The sequence below is a fragment of the Notamacropus eugenii genome, chromosome 4 (assembly GCF_028372415.1).
Source record: "Notamacropus eugenii isolate mMacEug1 chromosome 4, mMacEug1.pri_v2, whole genome shotgun sequence".
Classification (NCBI taxonomy): Eukaryota; Metazoa; Chordata; class Mammalia; order Diprotodontia; family Macropodidae; genus Notamacropus; species Notamacropus eugenii.
The window spans coordinates 13,065,047-13,090,389 of record NC_092875.1 but is presented as its reverse complement, the minus strand read 5'-3'; the positions used below and the strand labels follow the sequence as shown (position 1 = coordinate 13,090,389).

The 25,343-nt window shown below is 43.9% G+C and overlaps 1 protein-coding gene across 1 annotated transcript in view; it reads left to right on the top strand.

Annotated features, from left to right (window-relative positions):
• SLC5A1 (solute carrier family 5 member 1) overlaps positions 1–25,343 on the top strand; it is a 63,566-nt gene that overhangs the window by 19,617 nt on the left and 18,606 nt on the right. Inside the window, exons 3-9 of the mRNA XM_072599847.1 lie at positions 3,787–3,891; positions 4,626–4,685; positions 5,933–6,037; positions 15,896–16,001; positions 20,015–20,095; positions 21,346–21,566; positions 24,620–24,755. Of these exons, the coding sequence (XP_072455948.1) occupies positions 3,787–3,891; positions 4,626–4,685; positions 5,933–6,037; positions 15,896–16,001; positions 20,015–20,095; positions 21,346–21,566; positions 24,620–24,755 (814 nt within the window). The remainder of the gene's footprint in view (positions 1–3,786; positions 3,892–4,625; positions 4,686–5,932; positions 6,038–15,895; positions 16,002–20,014; positions 20,096–21,345; positions 21,567–24,619; positions 24,756–25,343) is intronic.

The window sequence follows — 25,343 nt, the reverse complement described above, 5'->3', positions numbered from 1 at the left end:
AGAAATAAGTTACCTAAGGGCATACAGGTAAGCAATCAACCAATCCATGTGTATTTATTTAGTGTCTCATAGGTTCCAGGCACTGTCCTTGGTGCTGAGGGGGCAACAACAAAGAAGAAATAGTTCCTACACTCCATTTTAATTGGGAGAGGGTGAAATACAATTTGCAAACATTTAGATATGTTCAAAACACACAAAGAACAGATACAAGCCAGCACAGGGCTAAGCTAGAATTCAAAATCAAGTCTTCTCGCTCCCGCTCTGAGCTCTTTCTGTGACATCATATGAGAGGCCAGAGAGAACCACCATCCTATGAATCTGGCTGAGCGAGCCCTGGGCAGATCCAGAGCTGTCGTAGTGCACAGCTGGGAGAAAGGAAATCCTTGAGGACTTTTCCTATCACTCCTGGTTAGAGTCCGTGGTACCCATTGGACCCTAGAGCCAAAGATGAGGGAGAGAGAATCATGAGAAGTAGGGATTAACTAGGGACAGTTAATCATTGCTGGTAATTGCACCCTTAATAATCTAGCATTAGGATTAATAATTCATCTGGAGGTAAAGGTGATACTGGGAAGACAAAAACCAGAGATAGGTGCAGTACTGATAAGAAAAGCCCTGTGAAGTATGGCCTCTGCAGGGACCAGTCCTGACTAGAAGAATGACAGCTGAGTAATGAGCAATCATCAGGCATTTATTGAGCACCTACTATGTGCCAGGCACGTGACAACAAATAAAGACTAAATAAATGAAACAAGCCCTACTCACAAGGATCTAACAGGGCCAACAAGCAGGGCAGATGGAACTAGCTTCAGAATAGCTTTAAAGAGAGTCATTCCAAGTATACAGAAAGCAGTTAATGACAAGGTAGTTGGGAGAGAAGATTCCAGCAGCTGTGGGGATCAGGAAATGTTTCACAAAGAAACTAGTGCTTGAGCAGAGTCTTGAAGGAAGAGAGAGATTCTATGAGGTGGAGGTGAGGAGGGAGTGCATTCCAGGGAGGGGGCATAGCCAATACAAAGGTGTGGAGTAGGAGATTGAGTATTGTGCATATGGGACAGAGAGGAGACCATTTTGGCTGCATAGTGGGTATGAGCAAGGAAATGATGTCCAGTGAGGCTGGAGAGGGAGGTTGGGATCAGGTCATGAAGAACTCTGAACTCCAAATAGATGAGCTATTTTTGATCTGATTGGAGAGGAACATAGTCAGATCTATGCTTAAGGAAAATTGGGAAGGATAGACTAGGGAGAGACTTGAGATTGGGAGACCATTTAGGAGGCTGTTGTAGTAATCTTCATAATGACCTGAACTAAAGGTGGTAGCTATGTGAGTAGAGAAAAGAGGTTGAATTTCAGAGATAATTTTTTTGTTGAGTCGTTTCAGATGTGTTTGACTTTCCATGACTCCATTTTCTTGACAAAGAAGCTGAAGTGAGTTGCCTTTTCCTTCTCCAGCTCATTTGACAGATGAGGAAATTGAGGCAAACAGGGTGAAGTGACTTGTCCAGGGTCACACAGCTTGAATATGAAATCAGAAAGATGTCTTCCTGACTCCAGGCCCAGCTCTCTATGCACTGCACCATCCAACTGCCCTTGAGAGATTTCACGGGCACAGAAGTGGCAAGATTTGGCAATAATTGTATATGTAGAGTGAGGGAAAGTGAGGGTAATGCAAAAGTTAAACTCGGGAGACTAAAAGAATGGTAGATAGCTTGTACATATGTTGAAGAGCGTTGTCTGGAGAGGAAGTTTTGGTCTGGGAGTTACTGGGATGGTAAATGGAGCCAGAGAGTCTCTTGGTCTCGCCGCTTCTAGGAACAATAGTAAGACTCGTGGTAATTGGTTCCAGCCCAATGGAAATACACAGTACCAATTCAAGTAATGAGACCATTATTTGAATTCCATTGAAACTGCTCTCTGCAAAGTGAACAATGATATCTTAGCTGCCAAGCTCAATGGCCCTTTTCTGAATCCTCATTCTTCTTGACCTCTTTTCACCCTTTAATACTGTTCATCACCCTTTTCTTGAAACTAATTTCTTTGGGTTTTCAGGACACCACTTTCTCCTGGTTCTCCTCCCTCCTCTCTGACTTTTCTCTGTCTCCTTTGATGGATCTAGGTCATACTCACTAAATATGGATGACCCCTAGGGTTCTGTCTTGGGACCTCTTCTCTTCTTCCTTTACACTGCTTCTCTTGGTGATCTCATCATGGATTGAGTTATCATGCCTATACTGATGATTCCCAAATCTACCCTTCCTGCTCCAACCCCTTTACTGACTTCCAATTTTACATTTCCAATTGCCTTTCAGACATTTTGAACTGGATGTCCAGGAGATATCTGGAACTCAACATGTCCTAAAACAAATTCCTCATCTTTCCCCTAAATCTTCTCCTCCTACCTTTCTTGTTACTGACAGGGCAACATCCTCCTCCCAATTTCTCAGTCTGGAAGCCTAGGATTCATTCTAGATTCTTCAATATCTCTCACACTCTCTGCCGTATCAGATTTTTTATCAAGGTCTGACAATTTCACCTTTGCAGCTTCTCTCAAGCAAGTCCCATGCTTGAACTGTTGTAATAGCTGTGGTAGGGTTGAGGGGTTTGGGGGAGAAGGGATAGTCTGTCTTCCTCAAGTCTCTCCTCCTTCCAACCCATCCTCCGTTCAGCCACCAAAGATATTTTCCTAAAGCAGAGGTTTGGACATGTAACTCCTTCCCCCTCCCTACCCCACCTGATAAATTCCAGTAGTTCCCTATTATCTCCAGAATTAAATAAAAAAAAAAATCCTCTCCTTGGCATTCAAAGCTCTTCATTACCTAACACTCTTATACCTTCCCTGTCTTCTAACTTCCCAACACATACTCTTTGATCCAGTGACACTGACCTCCTGGCTCCTCTACAAACCACACCTTCCTTTTCTTGGCTCTGACTGCCCCTATGGCTGCAGTGCTCATCCTCCTCATCTCCAACTACTGGATTCCCCCAGATTCCTTCAAGTCCCAGCTAAAATTTCTTTACAGGAAGCCCTTCCCCTCTTCTTAGTTCTCGCACAATGCCTGGCACATGGTAGGTGCTTAATAAATATTTATTGACTGATGCACCACTTGAGGGGTCCTGGCTATATTGATTTGATGATGGTTTTCAGTGGGAAGGTGGGAGAGTGTGTGGTGCTGGTACATTTGGCAGGAAGATAACAGGAGTGAATTACATGGTGTGGGAAGTCAGGGAGCTCCCATGTGTGGATATCACAATACTCCTTAGAGACCATGTCATCCAACTCCCTGATTTTTCAGAAGAGACAGATGAGGCTCAGATTGGGGAACCTAAGGTCCCAAGATGAAGTGGTGGCAGAGGAGAACCTAGAACTTGATGTTCTTGGTCTCTCCATGAACGATGCAATTTATCACTTAAACCACTACAGCTTCATTCTGTTCCTTATTTCTCACACACATGCATCTTCTCTTACCCACTACACCGTGAGGTCCTTGGGGACTTCTGCTGTAGCCTCACTGCAGAGGCTGTTCTGATAGATCATCTTCTGTCTGGCTCTTCTCCCCTTCCCTTTTCCCAGCCCTGGGAGATCCCACAACTCTCATCAGCTTTGTCTGTGAGTTCTCCCCATCCAAGTTAGGATATAGCACCAAACCAAACTCTGACTTAGCCGGGTCCTTGCTCTCTTTCATGGCTCCTGATGGTGACCAGAGCTCCAGTGAATGAATCTTTCATGAGATGATCTCTGAGAGTCCAGCATGAGGGATTATGACTTGATTTATCTTTTCCTTCCAGATTGGTGCCTCTCTCTTTGCCAGTAATATTGGCAGTGGCCACTTTGTCGGGTTGGCTGGGACTGGAGCGGCAGCAGGCATTGCCACAGGAGGCTTTGAATGGAATGTGAGTAAAAGACATGGAATGTTGGAGTTAGGGGGAATAGCTCTAGATAGAGAATAGAAAATGTTGGAGCTGAGAGACCCTTAGAACCTCAATGTCAGAGCTAGGAGGGGCCCTAGAACAGAGAATGTCAGGGCTGGGAGGGGCCTTAGAATCAAGAATGTCAGAGTTGGGAAGGGAACTTGTTTAGAAGAAGCTCTTCATTTTACAGAGGAGGAAATTAAGGTACAGAGAAGAAATGACTTGATCTGTGATATATAGCAAATCTGCAGTGATATCATTGCTCCTTCTATCTTCTTTTTGACCCCACAAACCCACCTTATCAGTTCTTGTCAGGGATATGGCACTTTTCTCATTAAACATTTTCATTAGATTATCTTTGAAAGGCAAGGATGTAGCCTCATCTGGAGGTCAGAGAATGGTGGAAAGATATTGCTAGCCTTGAGTTTCTCCTGAGAATGTGGAACCTTCTGAATTCTTTCCCATTGTCCACCAAGTCCTGTCCCTACTGGGGCCATTGAATAAATTCTAGCCAGAAGTTCTATCCCTAAGCTTCTTTAAGGACAAAGGGAAGGAAAAGCTTAATTATAATGTACTGGATGTCAAAAGACATCTCTGGGTCATCTGTTGAACCATCTTAGTTAAAACCCTCTTGGGTCACTGAATTTGTAGATAACGCATAGGCCAGGATGGGAGACAAATTGTGTTGTTTTCTAAAGGACTCCTTCTGATTTTAGGCCCTAGTGATTGTGGTTGTCCTGGGCTGGGTGTTTGTACCAATCTACATCAGGGCTGGGGTGAGTATTTGTACTGTATAACTTGATAATCTATTTGAAAGTGTTGAATGTGGCTGATAAAATCCTGGGAAACACAACTGACTTTTCTCAATGAGGCGGTAGTGAAAGCTTAGCTTCCGGTCTTTGGCCCTGAGTTCCCAAGGTATTTATTTCCCAAGGTATTTATTTATATTCCCAAAGTCTAGAATCACAGGATTCCATTGATAGAAAAGACCCAGAACCAATACAGTCCAACTTCTCCCTGGATGAGAATTTTTTCTGCATCACACCTGACAAGTGTTCATCTTGTCTCAGTGTGGGGGAAACTACAAATTAGTGAGAAAGTCTGTGTGTATGAGAGAAGTGGTCTGCCCACAAGTATGCTTGTAAATGCATGCAACAGTTTAATGTTTGTGAGTATATGTGGAATTGTGTGGGACAGTGTGCCTACAAATGTGAATGTGTGTGAATGTGGAGGTGCTTACCTCCAATTTTGTCAATCTGTGTGAGTGTGCACTTAAGCGTTGGTTATGGAATTTTTGCCTGTGTCTGAGAGATTCTGGGTATGTTCTTGAAAGCGTGAATATAAATGCGCCTGAGATGGCTGATACAACTTTCCTTTCAAAAATTTGACCATTGTCCTTCCTCTTCTCTTACCAAATGCTTAGTTGCTTCACCTTTTTGTTTCACTTACTGGTTGTACTTGTGTCACCAAGTGGTTTCCCCTTTCCTTGTGTTCTGGTCTTCAGGATCTTTTTTTTCCTTAATCCTCTTCCTCCTTCACATTGATCCCTTCATTTCTTTTCACATAGGCGGTTCTCCTTTGGCTTCATCTTCAGTTCTTCCAAATTCAATCTCTGGCCTTTGTCACTAGTAAAATCCCCTTCAGACCACAATTTCCTTTCTTTGCTTGTTCATTTGAAGTCTTTCTCTCATCTTCTGTTCCTTCCACAGAAGCTGGAAGTGGTTATTATGTGATTGTGAGAATATACACACACACACACACACACACACACACACATATATACCTAAAGAAGCATGCTTCTCTATTATTTACATATGATATATCTTCTTTATTATTTATATGCAAGCAGACTACTGGGAATCCTCAGTCAAGTCAGAACTGAGTCTGTCCCAACCATGACTAAACAAGGGCCTGGGAACTCAGAATTATAGATTGATGCCATCTTCAACATGCAGATTTTTCTGTCTTTTGGAATTCTATGTGACCTGTCTAGTATTGATCTTATATGTTGCATATATTACAGGTGGTGACAATGCCAGAATACCTGAGGAAGAGATTTGGTGGGAAGCGCATACAAATCTATCTGTCAGTCCTTTCTTTGTTGCTTTACATTTTTACCAAGATCTCGGTGAGTTCCTCTCCCCTAACTATACCATTTCAGTGAATATCTTTGCTTTAAGCTAATTGTATCCCCTGGCTGATGAGAATTAAAGTAAACACACTGGTGGGGGCTCATGAACTATACAATTTAGGAGTACAGACCCACAGAGTTCTTTCGACCTGGGGCAGTCCTGGGATTGTCTATGATACCATAATATTGTGATATTTCTTCCTCTACTACCCTTACTTTCCTTCCCCTCCTTCCCATTCCCCTTCCTTAATAATTTCCATTTCTTGAACACAGTGAAATTTACAAAGTGCTTTCTCCATGACAACCCTTTAATGCAAGAATTATTGTGCCTGTGTTACTATTGAGAAAACTGTGGTCCAGGTGTTGTGATTTATCCATGGTCACATAGCTAAATCCATTCCTTCAAGTGGCCGTGAGCTTCAGTTCCTCAGAGACAAGTGAGAGATCTAGGCCTCCAACTCAGGTGTCCTGACTCCTACTATAACATGCTGTTACCTCTCCTGTAGGGAAGGGAAAAGAAGGAATTTGTTGAACGCCATGAACTTGGACTCAGCAAGAGAAAGGAATAAAATTCTGTCTCACATGGAGATGAGTCAAGAGACAGAATTTACCATTCATTCATTCATTCGTTATCTCCTTGGAATAGTATAGGCTGAAAACATAAATGGAAACCGAAAGGATTTTCACAAATACATGATTGTAGAATCTGTTCTTTAGAATTTAAATAGATCTGTGTTTTTATAGGTGGGAGAGTTTTCTCCAGCAATGCAGAAACCAACCCCTCCCAGTCTCAGAGTTCAGAGGACCTTTGGAAGTTATCTATTTCAAATCTCTTATTTTTCCGATGAGAAAGTGGAAGCCCAGAGCAAGTGAGCTGGCTTGCTTGAAACCAGCCAACCAGTAAATAAGGGAGACAGGATTTGAATCCAGGTTCTTGCAGTTCTCTGCCCCTTGTCACTGATCTAGGATGATGAAACAAGCAACAACCTTGCGGTGGGGGTGGGGTGGGTGGGGTGGGTGTGAGGCTGTGAAAATAGTTGAGAGGTTTTTCTCTTGGGGATAAAGACTGAAATCTTCACACAATCCCTTCTTCTTCACCTGCTTCTTCTATTTCTCCTCTCAAGTTCAATTCAATCCAATCCAATCTTATCTAATTGAATTCAATTAAAGAAATATTTGCCAAGTATCTAATATGTACACTCATCATAGGATCATACATCATTCAGTCAGTCACCAGTTAACAGCTAATAAACATTTATTAAGGTCCTAATATGCTTCAGACACTGTGCTAAGTACTGAGGATACAAAAGGAACGAAAAACCCTCCCTGATCTCCAGTAATTACAGCCTAATGGGAGAAACAACATGTATGTATGGAAATAGGGAAATAAATAGAGAAAGAAAGGAGAGACACTAGACCTGGACTCAGAAGATGAGAGTTCAGGTTTCTTTGCTTACCTGTGTGGCCTTAGCCAAGTCACTTCCTCTCTCTGGGTTTCAGTTTCCTGCAAAATGAAAGGGTTGGATTTGATGGGCTCTGAGATCCCTTCCAGTGGGGACCTTCTACAAGGTAGCATGTGAATGGCTGTGGTTGGATCTGCTTGCTGATTTGTGTGTAATAAGCATATTGTAGGAGGGGCTGGTCTCAGTCCTTCTCTGGAGCCACCAAGTCCACAGTTCAGCTGGTGAGGAGAGGCTGTGAGTCACAGTTGCCATGGCAGACCAGTCTTTGCCCTCTGAGCCATGCTTGGAATAATAATATAAATTAACTTAAAAGCACTGGCCTTTCTCACCTCCCTCCCCTAATCCCCTGCGTCTAGTTACTGATTAAACTAGCCTCACCTAGGAGCTCCCCAACCACCTATAGGGATAGCCCAGGCTTGGATGCTGGCAGAGGCTCTCTGGATGCACATGGGTTTGTTCTGTGAGTTTGACACAGACTGGGATGCTAATGGGGCCAGCCTCAATGTGGGAAGACCCTCAGTGGCATCGAGTCCAACCTGTACCTCAACAACAATGCCCTCTATCGTACCTCTGACAGCTGGTCACCCAGCCCTTGCTACCTCTTAGAGCAGCCACTTTTAAAAATATATAAATAGCAGTTCATTTTTTGCCAGTTATATGTAAAGCATTCATTTTTACAGGACTTTGAGTTCCAAATTTTTCTCCTTTCTTCCTAAAGTGGTAAGCAGTTTGACATAGATTATGTATGTTGAGTACAGACACTGTTAGACAATTCTTATTGCTGGGAAGCCTATTCTGTTTTTTTTTTTCCAGTCATTTTTCAGTCTTGTCTGACTCTCTGTGGCCCATTTGGGTCACATGGAGATGAGTATTGCAGAAATGCTGGAGTGGTTTGCCATTTCCCCCTCCATCTTATTTTACAGATGAGGAAACTGAGGCAAACAGGGTTAAGGGACTTGCCCAGGGTCACACACTAAGAAGTGTCTGAGGTTGGATTTGACCTCAGGGAGATGAGTCTTCCTGACTTTTGGCCCATTATGGTACCCCCTAGTGGTCCACCCTATCCCAGACATCCAGCCTATAGTGGTCTTTTTGTCTTCTCCCCTCATTGATGTTGGTTTGGCTCTCTGGCTTCAAGTAGAACAAAGCTAGTTTGTCTTCCACAAGACAGGGCTTCAAATGCTTGAAGGGACCTACCATCTCCCCACATCCTCCCCCACTTGTGTGTTCTTTCCAAACTAGCCACCCTCACTTTCTTCACCCAATCCCCATGGCTTGACCTTGACGTCCATCAGAAGGTCCAGGAATCTTCCCATTCACCTGAATGCCACTCACAAAAGCAGGCCTTCCCCAACTACTGTCCAGAGCTTAAAAGTTCATTGACAGGACCAGAGTTCTCTTCTCCCCTTCCACGGGCCTCAGTTTCCCCTCTCTGTAAGATGAAACAATTGAACTCGATCTTTGGGACCCCTTTCTGTCTTTAAATTATTTTAAAAATCTCATTTTTATTGCTAGTGTTCTTTCACAATACTTTACTTCTTCCACCCAGAGAACCATTCCTTGTAAAAAAGGATAAAAAATAAAGAGAACGTGCATGAAGAAAACCAACCAGCTTATCAAGAGTGCTTGACACTGTATGCCCTATTTTATACCGATAGTCCCCCACCTCTTTAGAGATGGGAGGGTGAGTCAGTTCTGAATTCTATGGCTCTGTGACTCCAGAGCAATATCAGTGCTCCAGATGCAAAGGATTCTGAGACAGAGAGAGAGTGCAGGAATTCAGAAACACAGGGTTTTAGACACTGTAGGGGAGATGAAAACCTTGTTGTATAGATGGGGAAAATTTAAATAATGGTCCCAGTGTAAACTGTTTCAATAGACAAAAGGAGAGAAAGGAAGGAGGGAGGGAGGAAAGAGGGGAGAGAAGGAAAGAGAGAAAGAGAAAAAGGAGAAGAGAAAGAAGGAGGAGGAAAGAGGAGAGAAAGAGAGACAGAGAGAGAAAGAGGAAGGGGAGAGAAGAGAGGAGAGGGGAGAGAGTTTGGATAAAGACAGACATAGAGAGAGGCAAAAGAGCAGCAAGGTACTGCACAGAGGAGCTTGGGAGTTGGCCCAGAAAGAAAAGGCTGATGTCTCCAAAGGGGAATTTTGATGAGTTTTTAGGTTCTCAGCATTTCAGAGGCTGCATTAAGAGAGAAATAGTTTTGGACATGAAGCAGGGATAATAGTCCTGCTGCCCTCTGCCTTGCTTAGATCTCATCTGGAGTGCTGGGTTCAGTTCTGAGAGACATGTTTTAGGCAAAATGTGGAGAAGCAGGAGAGGGTCCAGAGGAGTGCAGCTGAGATGATGGAAGACTTGACCTCCTGCCATATGAGAATCATTGAGGGGAACTGGGTATATTCAGACTGGAGAAGAGAAGACTCAGAATGGGTATCGGAGAGTTGCCTCTTAAGTTTTGAAGGACTGTTAGATTGAAGGGGGATTAAGCTTTTTATGCTTGCCCCCCTGAGGGCAGAGGTAGAAGCAACAAGTCAGAGTTGGGGAGGCAGATTTAGGCTTGGTGAGAAGGGAAGCTTCAGATAACCTGTCTGGGCTGCCTCTGGAGGTCTTGGGAGGATTTCCAGGGCAAGCTGGATGACCACTTGTCAGGGAAGTTGTAGAGGGGATTTCTTTTTGTTCAGACCTGGCTTGGACTAGAAGGATTCCAAGGTCCCTGGTGAGCCCCTGAGATTCTATAAGAGTTTGGAAGGCATCTGACAACCCATATCGGAAAAACAGTCTCCTTTATAGCATCCTCTTTGAATGGATGTTGTTTTTGAAACATTTTCGACAACGGAGAGCTCACTACCTCATTAGGAAGTCCGTTCTGTCTTATGCTGGCTCTGAGGTTATGTCTTCCCATTTTTTCTGTCAGAAGAAAGTAAAGTATTTACATCATCCCCAGGGAAAGGCTGAGTGTTTTTTAGGGGCAGGGGTGTCAAGGTAGTGTATGCTACTGAGGTGAAAAGTGAGCAAGCTAAGATGTTTTCTCTGATACCTTTTTCTTCTTTTCTTTTTTCATGGGTGGGTCAGACCTGACAGTTACTGAGGTCTCTTCTAACTCTCCAACTCTGAATCTGTGGTCTTGGGAAGACTTATTGGAAGAGGTGACATTTCAGACAGTGTCTACCTAGCGAGAGAGTTGGAGACTTGGTTGACTGGTGAAAGGAAGGGATGACAGCCAGAAGACCCAGATAATAACAAAAGACATTTACATAGCTTTCTGAGGTTTATAAAATACCATCCCGACTCCGAAGTCTCACCTTAACCCTACTGCTGTTCAGTGGTTTCAGTTGTATCTGACTCTTCATGTCCCCATTTGGGGTTTTCTTGGCAAGAATACTGGAATGATTTGTCATTTCCTTCTCCAGATCATTTTACAGATGAAGAGACTGAGGCAAACAGGGTTAAGGGAATGGCCCAGTGTCACATGACTAGATATGAGGCCAGATTTGAACTCAGGAAGATGAATCTTCCTGACCCCAGCACTTTACCCACTGTATCACCTAGCTGCTCACAGTAACCCTATGATATGATCATTATCACCTCTTTACAGATGAAGGGACTGAGGTGCAGACATGAGAATTTACTTATCTAGGGTCACACAACTAGTAAGTGTCTGAGGCAGGATTGGAATGCAGGTCTTCTTGATTCCAGATCTGGCCCTCCGTCCACTCTAGCACATTGTCCCCTGGCTGTGGCTGTCCAGGGAGTCTGTGTGTGCAGCACACCAAAGATGGTCAGCAATGCCACTATAGATCTTTTATGCCTGAAGACAAATCTCTTCATTCCTTGCAGCCTTGATGTGAGATCTGGTCCATTCTTAAAAATATTGCTTTGTTTGCCCTTGAGAAGTATGGCATGAATGATAGACTCAGCCCAGTCCTTGGCACATAGAACATGCTTAATAAATGCTTATTGACTGAATCCTTGAGCTGTCACAGCTTTCCCAAGGAGTGTCCACACCAACTGGTTCTTTCCATGAAGCTGGGGGCACAGGTCAATGATGATTAAGCCTATAATTTTATCAATTGCATGTGATGCCCAAATGACACTATTGATGCTTGTTGCAATTGTTATCAGCAATAACAACCACTACAAAATTTTACAGTGATTCTAGTGACCACTTTGAGTCCTCAGGTCATGTATGTGAGCTTTGACTTTTTCTTAAGCTGTATATTCATCCCCTGCCTGGGCTACAGAGATGACTATAGGAACTACAGTTTCCGATTCCACAACTCAACTTCATAAGTGCAAAATAGGAGAGTTATGACTGGATGGCAGTTTATCTGAAAAACGTTTGGGTATATGAGTGGACCACAAGTGCAATGTAAGTTAATAGTGATATGGCTGCCAAAAAAACTAATGTGATTGTAGGTTTTATTAAGAGAGGCAGAGAGGACTAGGGAAGTGATACTTATACTCATTGTGTATTGTACCCTCAGCATAACATATCTGGAGTACTATGTTCAATTCTGGATGACATATTTCAATAAGGACATTGATGGACTAGAGATGGTCCACAGGAGGGTGACTGGGAGAGTGAAGGATCTCAACATCATGCCTGGAGAGACTCAGACACACTAGCTATTTTAAAGCATTTGAAAGACTTTCATACAGAAGAAAGATTAGGCTTGTACTATCTGATCTTGAAGGACAGAACTGGGTATGTTGGAAAAAGTTTCAAAGAGACAAATTTAGGCTTGATATTAGAAAAGACTTACTAACGTTCTGAGATATCCCAAAGTGCAATAAACTACCTTGGAGGGGTAGTGAGCTTCCTGTCACTGGCAGTCTTCAATCAGATACCAGATGGACACTTGTGGGGATGGTGGAGAAGGGATTTCTCTTTAAGGCAGATATTGGGATAGATGGCTTCCTAGGTTTCTTTCTGTGATTCTGTGATCACATTTTTTCAGATGTGGAAATTAGGGCATGGAGAACTCGAAAGTACCTTCCCCTTTGTGGGTTTTTAAGGAAGCAGACTAATCCAGTGTGGCTTTAGATGGGAAGAAGGAAGTATTAGGACCAGAGAAAAGTTGGAAGAAGATGGCATCCTATGGAAGAAAGAATTTTAAAAACTGGAGCTGTTCGGCATGAGGTTTCTTTTGGAATTCTTGGTCACTAGAGCTGTTCAGGAGGAGGATGAATGACTGGATAGATTTCGGCAGGATATCAAACTAGATCCTTCCAGATTACTCTTTCAACCCTGAGATGCTATGATTCTACTGTGTCATGGGAAGAAATCATGTTTCATGATTGGTTGAAAGAACTAGGAATGTTTATCTTGAAGAAGAGAAGAAAAGGTGGTTTGGATTGGAATACAACAGCTGTGTTAAAGTATTTGAAGGGCTACCATGGGGAAAGAGGAATTGGACTAGGTCTATTTAGTCTCAAAGGGCAGAATCAAGGGCAATTAGGGGAGCATTGTTGAGGTAGGCCTCATCTTGGTGTAAGGAAAAGTTTTTTAACAGATTTGTCCAAAAGAGAAGTGGACTGCCTCAGTGTGAAGGGTTGGGGTAGTGGGACTGAGCTGTCCCAAATGGAGACCTTCACATAAATGCTAGTTGACCACTTGCCAAGGATGTTGTAGATGGAGGTTTTGTTTGGATTGGGTGGGTTGGATGTTGGTTGGTTGAACTGGATGGCCTCCAAGTCTTCTTTTAATTATGAGATGCTGTAGTTCTGTGATATGCATAAACCTCCTGTCAACATGTTGCAAATTTCTCATTGAATTAAGAAATCACTTAGTGAAGAAACAGGTGGAAGATAGTCAGAGGTTAAAAGACTTGGGGAACACTCTCCTTTCTGGAATGACCAACTCCCTCAGGGCATTGCGACATATCTTGGCTTAGAATTCTTAGGGAGAATCTCAGTCTACGTGCGGGGAGGGGGCAGTGATGGTGGTGATGGTAACAATATAGTGGAAAGACTTTTGCATATAGAGTCAGAAGCTCTGTGCTTGAACTCTGGCTCTGCCACTTTCTCTCTGTGTGACTTTGGACAGGTCCCCTTCCCTGCCTCAGGCCTCAGTTTCTTCTCCTATTAAAATGAAGAAGGAAGGGGTTGAAAAACCAATATACAAAGCCAGGAGGCTGGACTGGACTTTTTAATTCCTTTCTAATTCTTAGCGTAATGGTTTCCCAACCCCACTCTCTGCCTTCCGTGTAGCTCTAATACTGGGAAGTCCAAGGTCAGGTGCTGTCTTTGGAGCACAGAGTGAGTCATGGAAGGAAGAATATTTTGTCCCTGGTTCCCTAAGTCACGGGAGGGAGAGGTACTTCTTAGAACTGATTACTGACTCTATCAGCAGAAGATAGTCTTTTGAAAACACAGCTTGTCTCTGAAGCTCCCACTTCCTGTATGATTCTTTAGAAGAGCTGGGAGGTACCTGCTGGTGATTAGACCCCAGGAAAAAAAATGAATGGGATTGCTCAGATGGAGATACGCAGCCCTCATAAAACAAAAACCGAGAACAACTTGGCAACAAGCCAGCCTGAACCTTTAGGAGTAGCTCTGTTTTGGTTTTAAATTGATTTCCCATTTATTGACTAATCTTGGAAATCAGCAACAAAGGCAATTAATGACATTCCATTGCCCAACACACCCCCATAATTACTCCTGAATTTAGATTGATTTATGGGAAATTCTAGGGGTGTGTGTTTATGTTATGCTATAAAACACTGGGGTCACTGAACTTTGGGGGCAGAGTCTGGAAGGATGACCCTTCCAATGCAAGGGTGGAAGAGGGAAGATGGGATCTCTTGCCTTTCCAGGTCACTGCAGTGAATGGGGACATTTCATTGACTCCATGTAGAGTCAACAAACATCTACTTCGTGTGGGACCTCATGTTCAGCCCTGGGGAGGCAAAGATGAACAATAGTGCACTGGGGGCACTGGATAATAAATTTCAAGGTGAAATGAAGGTTAGGGTGAACCAGTGCCTCAGATTGGCTCCCACACAGATCAGGGATGTTAAGTATTGAGGAATAACCATCCATTGAAGAGGAAGAGTTTGCAATGGGGCTGCTCACTAGCCCTTTTACATTTTGCCTTGATTGAGTTCAATCTGATCAATGCCAAGTGGCTTCTGCTTTCTGCTGGGTTTTCCCTCTGTGGGGCACTCTTTATCCCTATTGGTCAGTCTGATTCTGCTACCTCTGCCCCTGTTATAGCTTCTTAGGTAACCCATACTCCCCTGCTTGTGGGCCTGGAAAGAGGGAAGATGTCAGTTACCTATTAAGACCTCACAAAGCCTTGTGTCAAAGGAAAGGAGGCACAAACAGGAAGCGGCCCCATCCCGGGCACTGGCTTGTCTGGGGGGCTGTGGGCTCACAGGGCAGCTTAGTAGAGGAAAGAATATTTCCCCAGATGACTCTCTAGCATGTAAAGAGTCATCCTTTTGCCTTCAGGCAGTATCAGGAAAAAAATTTGGCTAGATGATTCAAGGTGGTTTAAAGCTCTGGCAGATGACAATTTTGCGAAAGTATATCTGACATATTAGCTAAGAAGGAGGTGGTTGCATTGTTGATTTTTTTGGGGGTAGAGAAGAAATAACCTGAAACCTTAGGGTTACTATAATCAATAATCTCAGTCCCACAGATGTTCTTGAGTGATTCCTGGCAACAGCTGGACCTCAGGAATGTGATCCATCTTATTAACAAGTATTTATGAAGGACCTACTATGTGCTAGGTGTGAAGGACAAAATGACACAATGAAACAGTTCCTGTCCTCAGGACGTTTACCTTCTGCTGGGGTGTGCAACTTGTATACTCCAATTTGTTCCTAAGTATAAGGACAAGAATATGGCATGGATCAATGATTTCATTGACCTAGAGAACTCCTGGAGAAGGCAGCTCTTTACTAATGCAAGTCAGTGCCTCCTCTGCTAACTTATAATAGAAGAGAATTGGCCAGAATTCTGGGAAGATAAGAGATTTAATACCCAAGGTCACACAGTCAAGATGTCAGAGGCAGGACTCAAACCCAGGTCTTCCTTGCTGCTATGCAACACTGTCTCTCAGACAAAATAGAGATAAAATAAATATGAGGTGATTACTTGGGGTGTCGGGTGAGACACTATGGACCACCAGGAAAGTCCTCAGGTGGAGGCAGTGTGAACAGAGTGAGGATGGGAGAGATGATGTGGAGGGGGAGTCAACAAAACTTGACAACAGATTGGAGGACAATGGGAAGGAAGATCCCAGGGGAATTCTGAGGTGGTGAGCCTGGGTACCTGGGAAAATGGTGGCTCCATCAATTTAGATGGCAAAGTTAGGTGTTAGGATGAAGCTAAAGTAACATTAGTTCTACTGTGTACCCATTGACTGCAATGGCCCTTTCTCTTTTTCAGGCTGACATCTTCTCAGGAGCCATATTCATTAAGTTGGCTTTGGGGCTTGACCTGTATCTGGCTATCTTTATCCTCCTGGCCGTCACAGGCCTTTATACCATCACAGGTGAGACACGGGGAGGAGGAGAAGCAGACTTGGAATGTGCTGTGTGTGGCCAGCTCTGTGCCAGGCACTCTGGAGAGACACAACGGAGTGAGAGGGGGAAAACATTTTCTGCTCTTAAGGAGCTAGGGCTGGAGAGAAAGACAAAGTTTACATCCATAAAGTCATTAAGCACCAACGTAAGACAAGGCATCAGTGAATGTCTTCAAGATACCCAGGGGCCACATGCACTACAAGCAGGTAGGGAGGAGGCAACTGTGGCCTGGGACATCTGGAATTAGATATCGAGCCTGCACAGGATCAGCTGTGGACCTGGAAATGCGAGAGATCATCCAAGTTCACCCAGTGTAAGAAGTAGAATTAGAAACCGATTCTTCTAATTCCAACTCCATATACAATGCCAGATAGCAATCAGCAAAAATCACAGCCAACATTCATATAGAACTTCAAAGTTTCCAGAGCATTTTAGTAGTCATTAGCTTATTTTATCTTCACAACAATCTTGGAATGATTAATTATTAATGTTAATAATAATCTTATTAATCATATTTACAACTGAGATATGGAGCTGCTGAAGTGTTTGCAACAAGCCTGACACGTGCCTCACAGGAAAACAACAGGTGGGAGATACCACAGATAGGGAAAATGAGATTCAGAGAAATGGACTGGTTTGCTCAAGTTCACACAGCCAGCTAGCAAGGATCTGATATGAGAATTTAATTTCCAAGCCCAGTGCTCTCTCCATGGTACCAGTCCTGACTCTCCCTTTGTTCATTTGTAACCTGGGGCTGGGAACCTATGAACCCCACAACTCCTAACTGTGTGCTGGTCAACAAACATTTATTAAAGGCTTACTAGAGCTGGCAGCCAGCGATCCGAAGAAAGGCCAAAGCTTGCTCCTAAACTTGCTCTCAAGGAGCTCACAGTCTAAGAAGAGCGACAACCTACAAATAAAGCAGAGCGTACAAGTTTTACCTAGTGTAAATGGGGGGAAATCTCAGAGGGGAAGGCATGAGCAGTTGGGTGGACCAGGAAAAGCCTCCTACAGAAGATGGGATTTGAACTGAGTCTTGAAGGAAGCCAGTAGGTGTAGGGGAAGAGGGAGAGCATTTCAAGCAGGGGACACAGCCAGTGCAAAGGTACAAAGATGGGAGGTGGAGTGTTGTGTTTGAGGAACACCACGCAAATCAGTGTAGCTGGATCACCAAGAGTTTAGAGGGGAGTAAGATGTGAGAAGACTGGAAAGGTGGGAAGGGACTAGGTTGTGAAGATCTTTCAATGTCAAACAGAGGATTTTATATTTGATCCTCGAGGCAACAGAGCATCTGGATTTATTGAGTAGGAGGGGTAACATGGTCAGGCCTTTGTTTTAGGAAAATCACTTTGGTGGCTGAATGGAAGACGGGCTAGAGTGGGGAGAGACTTGAGGCAGACAGACCCAGGTGTGAGATGGTAAGAGTCTACACCAGGTGGAGACACTGTCAGAGAAGGTTATAAATGTGAAAGATATCATGAGTATAGAAATGAAAAGATTTGACAACAGATTGGATGTGGAGGAAGAATGAGGGTAAGAAGTGAGGATGATACTGAGGTTGTGAGCCTTGGTGAATAGGAGAATGGAGGTGCCCTTGACAGTAATGGGGAAGCCTGGATTTGGAGGAAAGGGAATGAGTTCAGTTTGGGACATGTTGAGTTTGAGATGACTGTGGGACCGAAGACAGTTGGTGACATGGAGCTCAGGAGAGAGATCAGAACTGAATTTGTAGATCTGGCAAGGATTTGCATAGAGATGACCATTGAACTCATAGGAACTGGTGACCAAGAGAGATTATCTAGAAGGAAAAGAGGATTTCCCAGAGCAGAACCTTCTCCCCTCCCCCACTATTGGTGGGAATGACCTGGATGCAGAGCCAGCAAAGGAGATAGAGAAGGAGCAGTCTCCCAGGTCGAAGAGACCTCAGCAGCCACTGAGTCAATCCAGATTTGAATTTGATCTTTTTCTATGGCATCCAACCTTAACTTAAAGAATTTCTGTTGAGGGGGAGAGGAAGGGAGATTCACTAAATTCTAAGGCAACCTGTTCAGCATTTAGTCACACCTTGAATTTCCTCATCTGGAAAATGGGAAGATTGAGTGGAAATAATGCTGAATTGGAGTCAGAGGAACTGTATCTAAATCTTGACTTTGACTCTTACTAGTTGTATGACGTTGGGTAAGTCACTTAAACTTCCTGGGCCTCAGTTCGCTCATTTGTCAAATGTGAGGTTGGTCCAGATGGCCTTTAAAGTCCCTTTTTGTACAAGAACTATGATCTTGTATGAGCCCTTTGATCCTCTCAAACTACAATGCTCCAGGATTATTAGACTAATCATGTCACTCTGCTAACACATCTTGTGGCCAAGTGTTCATGCAGGCTTTCCTCCAAAGTGTGTTTGTAGGCACACTTATAGACAAGCATTGTGTGTGTGTGTGTGTGTGTGTGTGTGTGTGTATGTGTGGTGTGTGTGTGTGAACTGAGGAAGGGTCCTCTAGAATGCATCCAATTTCGTTGTTCTCTTCTCTCACTGTTCCTGTGTCCTTTTCTGGGGGAAGACTGGGGTTCTTCCTTACACAAGCTGAAGCTGAGGGATATAGCTAATGGTTTAGGAGAAGGAGAGTGAACTGATGATCAAAGACTTCTACGTCATCTAGTCCAACTGCCAAATTTTACAGAGGAGGAAACTGAGGTGGAAGGGAAGGGGCTCACCCAAAATCATGCACGTAATATCAGAGGTGAGATGAGGAACTGAGACATTGGGAGGATAAATGAGTTGCCCAAGGTCACTAGGTAGCACATGACATGATTAGAATTTGAACCCAGGTCCTCTGATTCCACTCAGGGCTGTCTCCATTGTGCCCCAGTGCTTCCAGCTTTTCCCATCAGTGTTTGGTCTGGTCATTGGTTTTTAGCTCTGTTTGGAGCTTTATGGAGAGCAGTTCACCTCTACTGCTTCCAGCTCTTTCACCATCTTGGCTTTGCCTCCATTCACATTGCTTCCAATAACAATGACATTTTGGGGGAGGGGTCCGGATCTGTAATTGCATTGGTGTGGGAGACTCTCAGTATGGATGGGAACTTACTTCACCAAAGTGGAGCAGGTCAGACTGGTGTGGACCTCATGCTTCTAAAGAGTTGCCTTGGGCACTGAGAGGTTAAGTGACTTGCCTAGTCACACAACTAATAATAATGATAGCTAACATGTATATTGCACTTGCTATGTGCCTGACACTATATTATATGCTTTGCGATTATTATCTCATTTGATCCTCACCACAACCCTGGGAGGGGTGCTATTATTATCCACATTTCACATTTGAGGAAACTGAGGCATATAGTGATTTTTTTTTCCAGGATCACATAGCTAGTAAGTATCTGATGTGTATTTAAACTCAGTTCCTCTTGACTCTCTGCTGGATGCTCTGTCCAGTGCACCACCTGGCTGCCCAGCATGTGTCAGAGGTGAGACTTACAGACTCTGCAGCTGCCTCTCTGTCTACTGCGCCACCATAATTATGACTCAAATATATATGGCCCTTAAAGGTTTACCAAGTGTTTTCTATTGTCTTGTTTGTGAAATGAATATAACAATAACACCTACCTTTTAGGGTTATTGTGAGGATCAAATGAGATAATATTTCCAAAGTGCTTAGTACAGTGCCTGGCACATAGCAAGTCATCATCATCATCATCAATCACCTCCTGTCCCTACTTTTTGTTCATTTCCATTGTCTCCAAACTTGTCCCAAATAGCCCAGGGGACACTGATTTGATCCTCACAAAAATTCTGTGAAGTAGGTGCTATTATTCTCCCCATTTTACAGATGAGGAGCCTGAAGTGAAAGAGATGATGTGACCTGTCCAGGGTCACACAGCTGGTATTGATGTGGTTTGAATCTAGGTTGTCCTGACTCCAAGACCAGGGCTCTGGAGAAAAGTCCTCTGGTGGGGTCTAATTTTGTTTCCTTCTGCTTACCAGGGGGTCTGGCAGCTGTGATCTATACAGACACCTTACAGACTGTGATCATGCTGGTGGGGTCCTTTATCCTGACAGGATTTGGTAAGTGAGGCTGGAGAAGTTTTAGGGGGTGGGGAGAGAAATCCTGAAAACACTGGTCTCCTCTGAATTGGGATTTGAATGTGGGGACAGAATGGAGGTGGAGTAGGGCAGGATGGGCTGTGAGACTAATAATCTTGTGGGTGTGATTCCTTGTTTGTTCCACAGGGACACAAAGAGACTGAGATGGGTGAGGGGGCTGGTTCAGTGTTCCTTTCTCAGGAAAAAACCCAAAGAAACCCCAGAAGTCCACATCCTTTGTAATGCCAAGAAGGGAGATGAGCTCATCTTTTGTATACAAAACTGAATGAATAATTAGCTATGTAGGAACAGAGGGCATCTTTTCCCATGATTGAAATTTCAGTCACCAGTATGGGACTCACCCAGAGAGCAGCTTAGATTTTCCTGCTGTCAAAATGTCAGTTGGAAAAGCTCTCCCAAGTCATCTTGAATAACTAGGTCCTGACCAAGGTTCCCCCTCCATACAATAAGTGGTCATCCAGGCTTCACTGATAGGATTCCAGTAAGAGGGAAATCATACCTCCTAAGATAGTCCATTCCACTCTTGGACAGTCTTCTAAGTCCAAGACATTTTTCATTCAATCAAGTCTAAATCTACCTCCCACTTCTACCCACTGGTCTTGGTTTTGCCCTGTGGCTCCGAGAAGAGTAAGTCGAATCCTTTCCCGGTGACAATGTGGCTTCTCACATCCTGCCATCAGTTTTACCTTCAGCAATGTAAATGTTCCCATTTCCCACCACCTAGGCTCATATGGCATGGTTCCCCAACCCTCTCCTGCTTCCTAGTTGTTTATTCTTGGGATGCTTATCCGATAACCAAGGTCTTTCCTAAATATGGGCAGGGAGGGGATTCATTAGGTCCCTCTTAGTTTGAGTCTTTCCTAGGATCACCCAGGGGTGTGTGTGGTAGAGACAAAACCCTCTGGACCTTCATCTAGTCTGATGTTTTTCCTCTCCTCACCAGAGACCTACAGATTTTTGAATGTCAGAGCTGGAAGGGGACTTAACAGAGAATCTAGTCCAATTCTCCCTCATTTAACAGGTGGGGAAACTGAGACCCAGTGAGGGCAGAGGACTTACCCATTCAGGATTGGGACTCAAGGTTCACACCAGTTGGCCTATTAGATGTGTTTCTGCCTGGGTTCCCTTTCCCCTTGAATATTCCTAGGATTTTAATAGATTGTCATGGGTGGGGGAATGACTACTCACAGTGTTAGTGATTTTTTTCTTAGCCTTTAATGAAGTTGGAGGCTATGATGCCTTTATGGAAAAGTACATGAAAGCCATTCCAAGCAAAATCTCTGATGGGAATATCACCGCTAAACCTGAGTGCTACACACCAAGGGCAGATTCCTTTCATCTGTTTCGTGATCCCATAAATGGAGACCTCCCCTGGCCAGGTCTTATCTTTGGCCTTTCCATCCTTGCCCTGTGGTATTGGTGTACTGATCAGGTAAGAGACTCCAATGAATGAGTGAGTGTGTGCATGTGTGTTCCTGTGCACGTGTGTATGAGTGTGTATGCATGTCTGTGCACATGTGTGAGTATGTGTGTGTGTGTGCTTTCTTGTTGCCCATGCAATGGGTCTGTTGGGGATCTCTAAGCATGTATGTTCAGCACTGGGTCCTTTCCCAAGAGTCCTGTAACAGCCCTAGTATACATGAGGGAAAGTCAAGAGTTCTGTCTTGCTTTCTTTCTATAGTGAACAATAGTATGTCCAAAGGATTTAGGTCTGGAAGGGTCTGTCAAAGCCATTGAATCCAACTCCCTCATTTTACCAATGAGGAAATTGAGACTGAGTAGGGGCATCCAACTTGCCCAGAGTCACACAGCAGGCTAAGGCAGGATTGGAACCCAAGCCTTCCTGACTCCAAGTCCAGGGCCCCATGCCCTTGGAGCCAGTTGGAACCAGAAGTTGACTCTCCAGCATGTTGTGTTGCCCCTCCTCATTCTGCTAAAGTGTGTATTCTGTCAGTCCTTTATTTTAACCAAAAGGAGAGAAGCGTGAGTTTTTACAGTTTCAGCTGCAATGTTATTTCAATTGTTTATTAATTTTTGTGAGAAGATCAAATTTATAATGGGAAAACCAAATTATTAATAAAATAGACTCAGCTAAGGGGCAGTGTGATATGATCTAGTAGTCCTCAAACTATTATAGTTTAAACATGTATTAAGCTCCTCCAAGGGCTTTGTTTTACATGAGTTATAAATCTCAACAATTACTACATTGGGAATTAAAACATCTTAGTATTATTATAAAAATAGTTTTGACCTCAAGGGCCGCCTTGGAAAGGGTTTCAGGGATGTCCAGGGATCCCCAGATCATACTTTGAGAACCACTGGCTTAATAGATTGGCTCCTGGGTTTGGAGTTGGGAAGACCAGAGTTCAAACTCATTTAGGCTCAGGAGGGGTGAAGATAAAAGGTAAATAAGTTTGTTACACAACTGCAGTGGCGGGTGTCTTGTAAAATAGACATGCCCTATGCCTGATAACAAAGTCCCTTTCCTGTCTCCTCATTGGCTGGGTAACACAGAGTGGACAACTTTCCAATTCACTTACTTCAGAGTTCCCCTTGTCATGTTTTCCTCTTCCGCTACATATATTATATGACCATTAAATCAACCATTGGTCCTCCAAGAGGAAGAGAGGTTAATATTCATAAGCTTATTACACATGAGCATTCCAAGTAAGACTTAATTTTTAGCCTCCTTAGCTGACTTCTAACTTCGAAACAAGATAAAAACCAGTTGAATCCTTGCTTTGCCTTGTTATCCTTTGCGTGAGAAATAACTCCTTTGCTATGTCTTCCATTCCGTTGATTGTTATTCTAAACTTATGGAAAAAAATTTCTCTGTTATATCTATCAATTTCCCTCTTCTGCTAGAAGACAATTTAGTTCTAATCTATGTTAGTGTCTTCTACAACCAATTTATTTTCGTGCATTTGCTGCAAGTCAAAAGACTTTCTGGTATGTATGGATTGACTAGATTTCATAAGTCACGTATTACATGATTTCTGTGGAAACAAAAGTTTTAATCATTCCTCACACCTGCGTGACCCTGGGCAAGTCACTTCATGTCCCTGGTTCCCAGGAAAATGAGGGGATTCTGAGGCTCCTTCCAGCTTTGGGCTGGACTCCTCAGGTCTCGTGGAACAGACAACAAGAGCTGCAACCAATCAGTCCATAAGCATTTACTTACCTGAGGCAGGTGCTGAAGGTGGAACGAACTAGTCATTGCCTTCAGGGAGCTTATATTCTGAGACAGATAATACGTATCTATGTGGGTACATACGTAACCTACACAGTCAGTTTATCAGCAAGCATTTGTTAAGTGGTGCCTACCTAGAATCCCTGCCCTGAGTTCCTTTCTCTCCACTCCAGCCCATTCTGTGCTCAACTGTGACGTTCCTAGAGTGCAGGTGTGAGGGTGTCAATAACTTTCAATGTCTCCCTATGACCTCCAGGATCAAGCATTAGGTCCTCTGGCACTCAAAGCCTTTCATATCCCCTGCCCCCACCTTTCTAGTGTTTATATGCCTTCCACTCCCCCCCCCCCCCCCCCCCACATACTCTTTGATCTGTAAACATCTCTCTTGAACAAGCCTCTCCATCTCTTGACTCCAGGCATTTTTCCTGTGCTGTGCTCCCTGCTCTGCTTGGAATGTTCTTCCTCCTTGGAATGTTCTCCACCTCCCATCTTCCCTGGCTTCCTTCAACTTCCTGCCCAAACCCCACCTTTAACAAAAAGCCTTTCTGGCTCTCCATTAAGGGCAGTGCCTTCCCTTTGGGGATTATTTTCTGTTTTCCTATTCTTATCTTGTTTATCCATAGTTCTTTACAAGTTGTTTCCATAACTCCTTGAGAACAAGTATTGTCTTTTTTAACCTTTCTTTGTATTCCCAAAGCTTATCACATAGTAGGTGCTTCATTAATGTTTATTGACTAGACTTGATTACAGTGAGAGCCTGGCATAATGAATAGAGAGCCAGTTTCCACCTCGGGAAGATAGGGGCTCAAGAGCCAACACTGCCATAGATTGGGCACCTTTCAGGGCTTCAGGCAAGGGGCAGAGCTGTGCTAGCAGAAGAGAATTCCCTGTGCCAGGTACCATGCTAGGAATCAGGGCTCCAAAGACCAAAAAATTGAAATGTACCCTGCCCACAAATGTGCCCTGCCATTCTTAATGAGAGAGATAACAAGTACAGATGTAGGAATTCACAAGATAGATACAGTATAGTTAGCAGTGCTTGCTTCTGGGTCAAGTGGCCTGAAATGTAGGTGTGATGAGCAACCATGGGGAGTGGGGGATGGAAGAAGCACCTGGTGGTCCTACATAAAAGAATTCTTTGTGCTGAGCTAATCATTTTTTCGCTGTTGCTGAGAGGCTGCCAGTCCACCTCCCTCTCAATGGAAGTCCTCAAGAGCTCTAGCTGTGGAGGTGGCAGGCATGGTAGGGCTAGGGGTCACTGACCTGTGCCCCTCATTCTATGGGTTTTTTGACAGGTCATTGTGCAGAGGTGCCTCTCAGCCAAGAACATGTCCCATGTGAAGGCTGGCTGCATAATGTGTGGTTATATGAAGCTACTGCCCATGTTTCTTATGGTGATGCCTGGAATGATCAGTCGGATACTCTACACAGGTACCCAGCTCCTGTAGGCTCAGGCCCACCCCTTCTCAGCAGCTTCTTCTACCCCTTCCTTTCTTGCCTTGGCTCCTGAGAGAGGCTGGCCTAGCCCTGAACTTGGGCGTTATTTGCTTGTCAAGAGTCTGGACCGTTCCTACCTCCACACTCCAACCCCTCATTTGCTACCCCCTGGAAACTTGACCTTCTTATGGGGGGATATGACACATGCCCAAGATAAGTCAGAGGAAGGGAGGGAATTTGGTGGGGGTCCAGGCAGAAGGAAGCCAGAGCTCTCTGAGAAGTTTCAGGAGGGTGTAATCACTTGGGAAGGGGAAGGGCTCGAAGGGATCTGTCTGCTCAGAGATGCCACCATGGTGGGCCTGGAGTCCGATGCTGTCCAGCTTTAGTCAACAAACTAGTAGTTTTTGAAAATACTTATTGCTCTTTTGTTTTCATAGCAAATTCAACTTACCATAAATTTAATTTTCAGTCACATTCTTTTTCCATCCCCTAACAGGGCATTCATGTGAATGCAAGGTTTTGAGGTACAAAGACAAAGATGAATCTGTCCCTGTCCTCAAGGGGAGACTGGAATAGACCAAC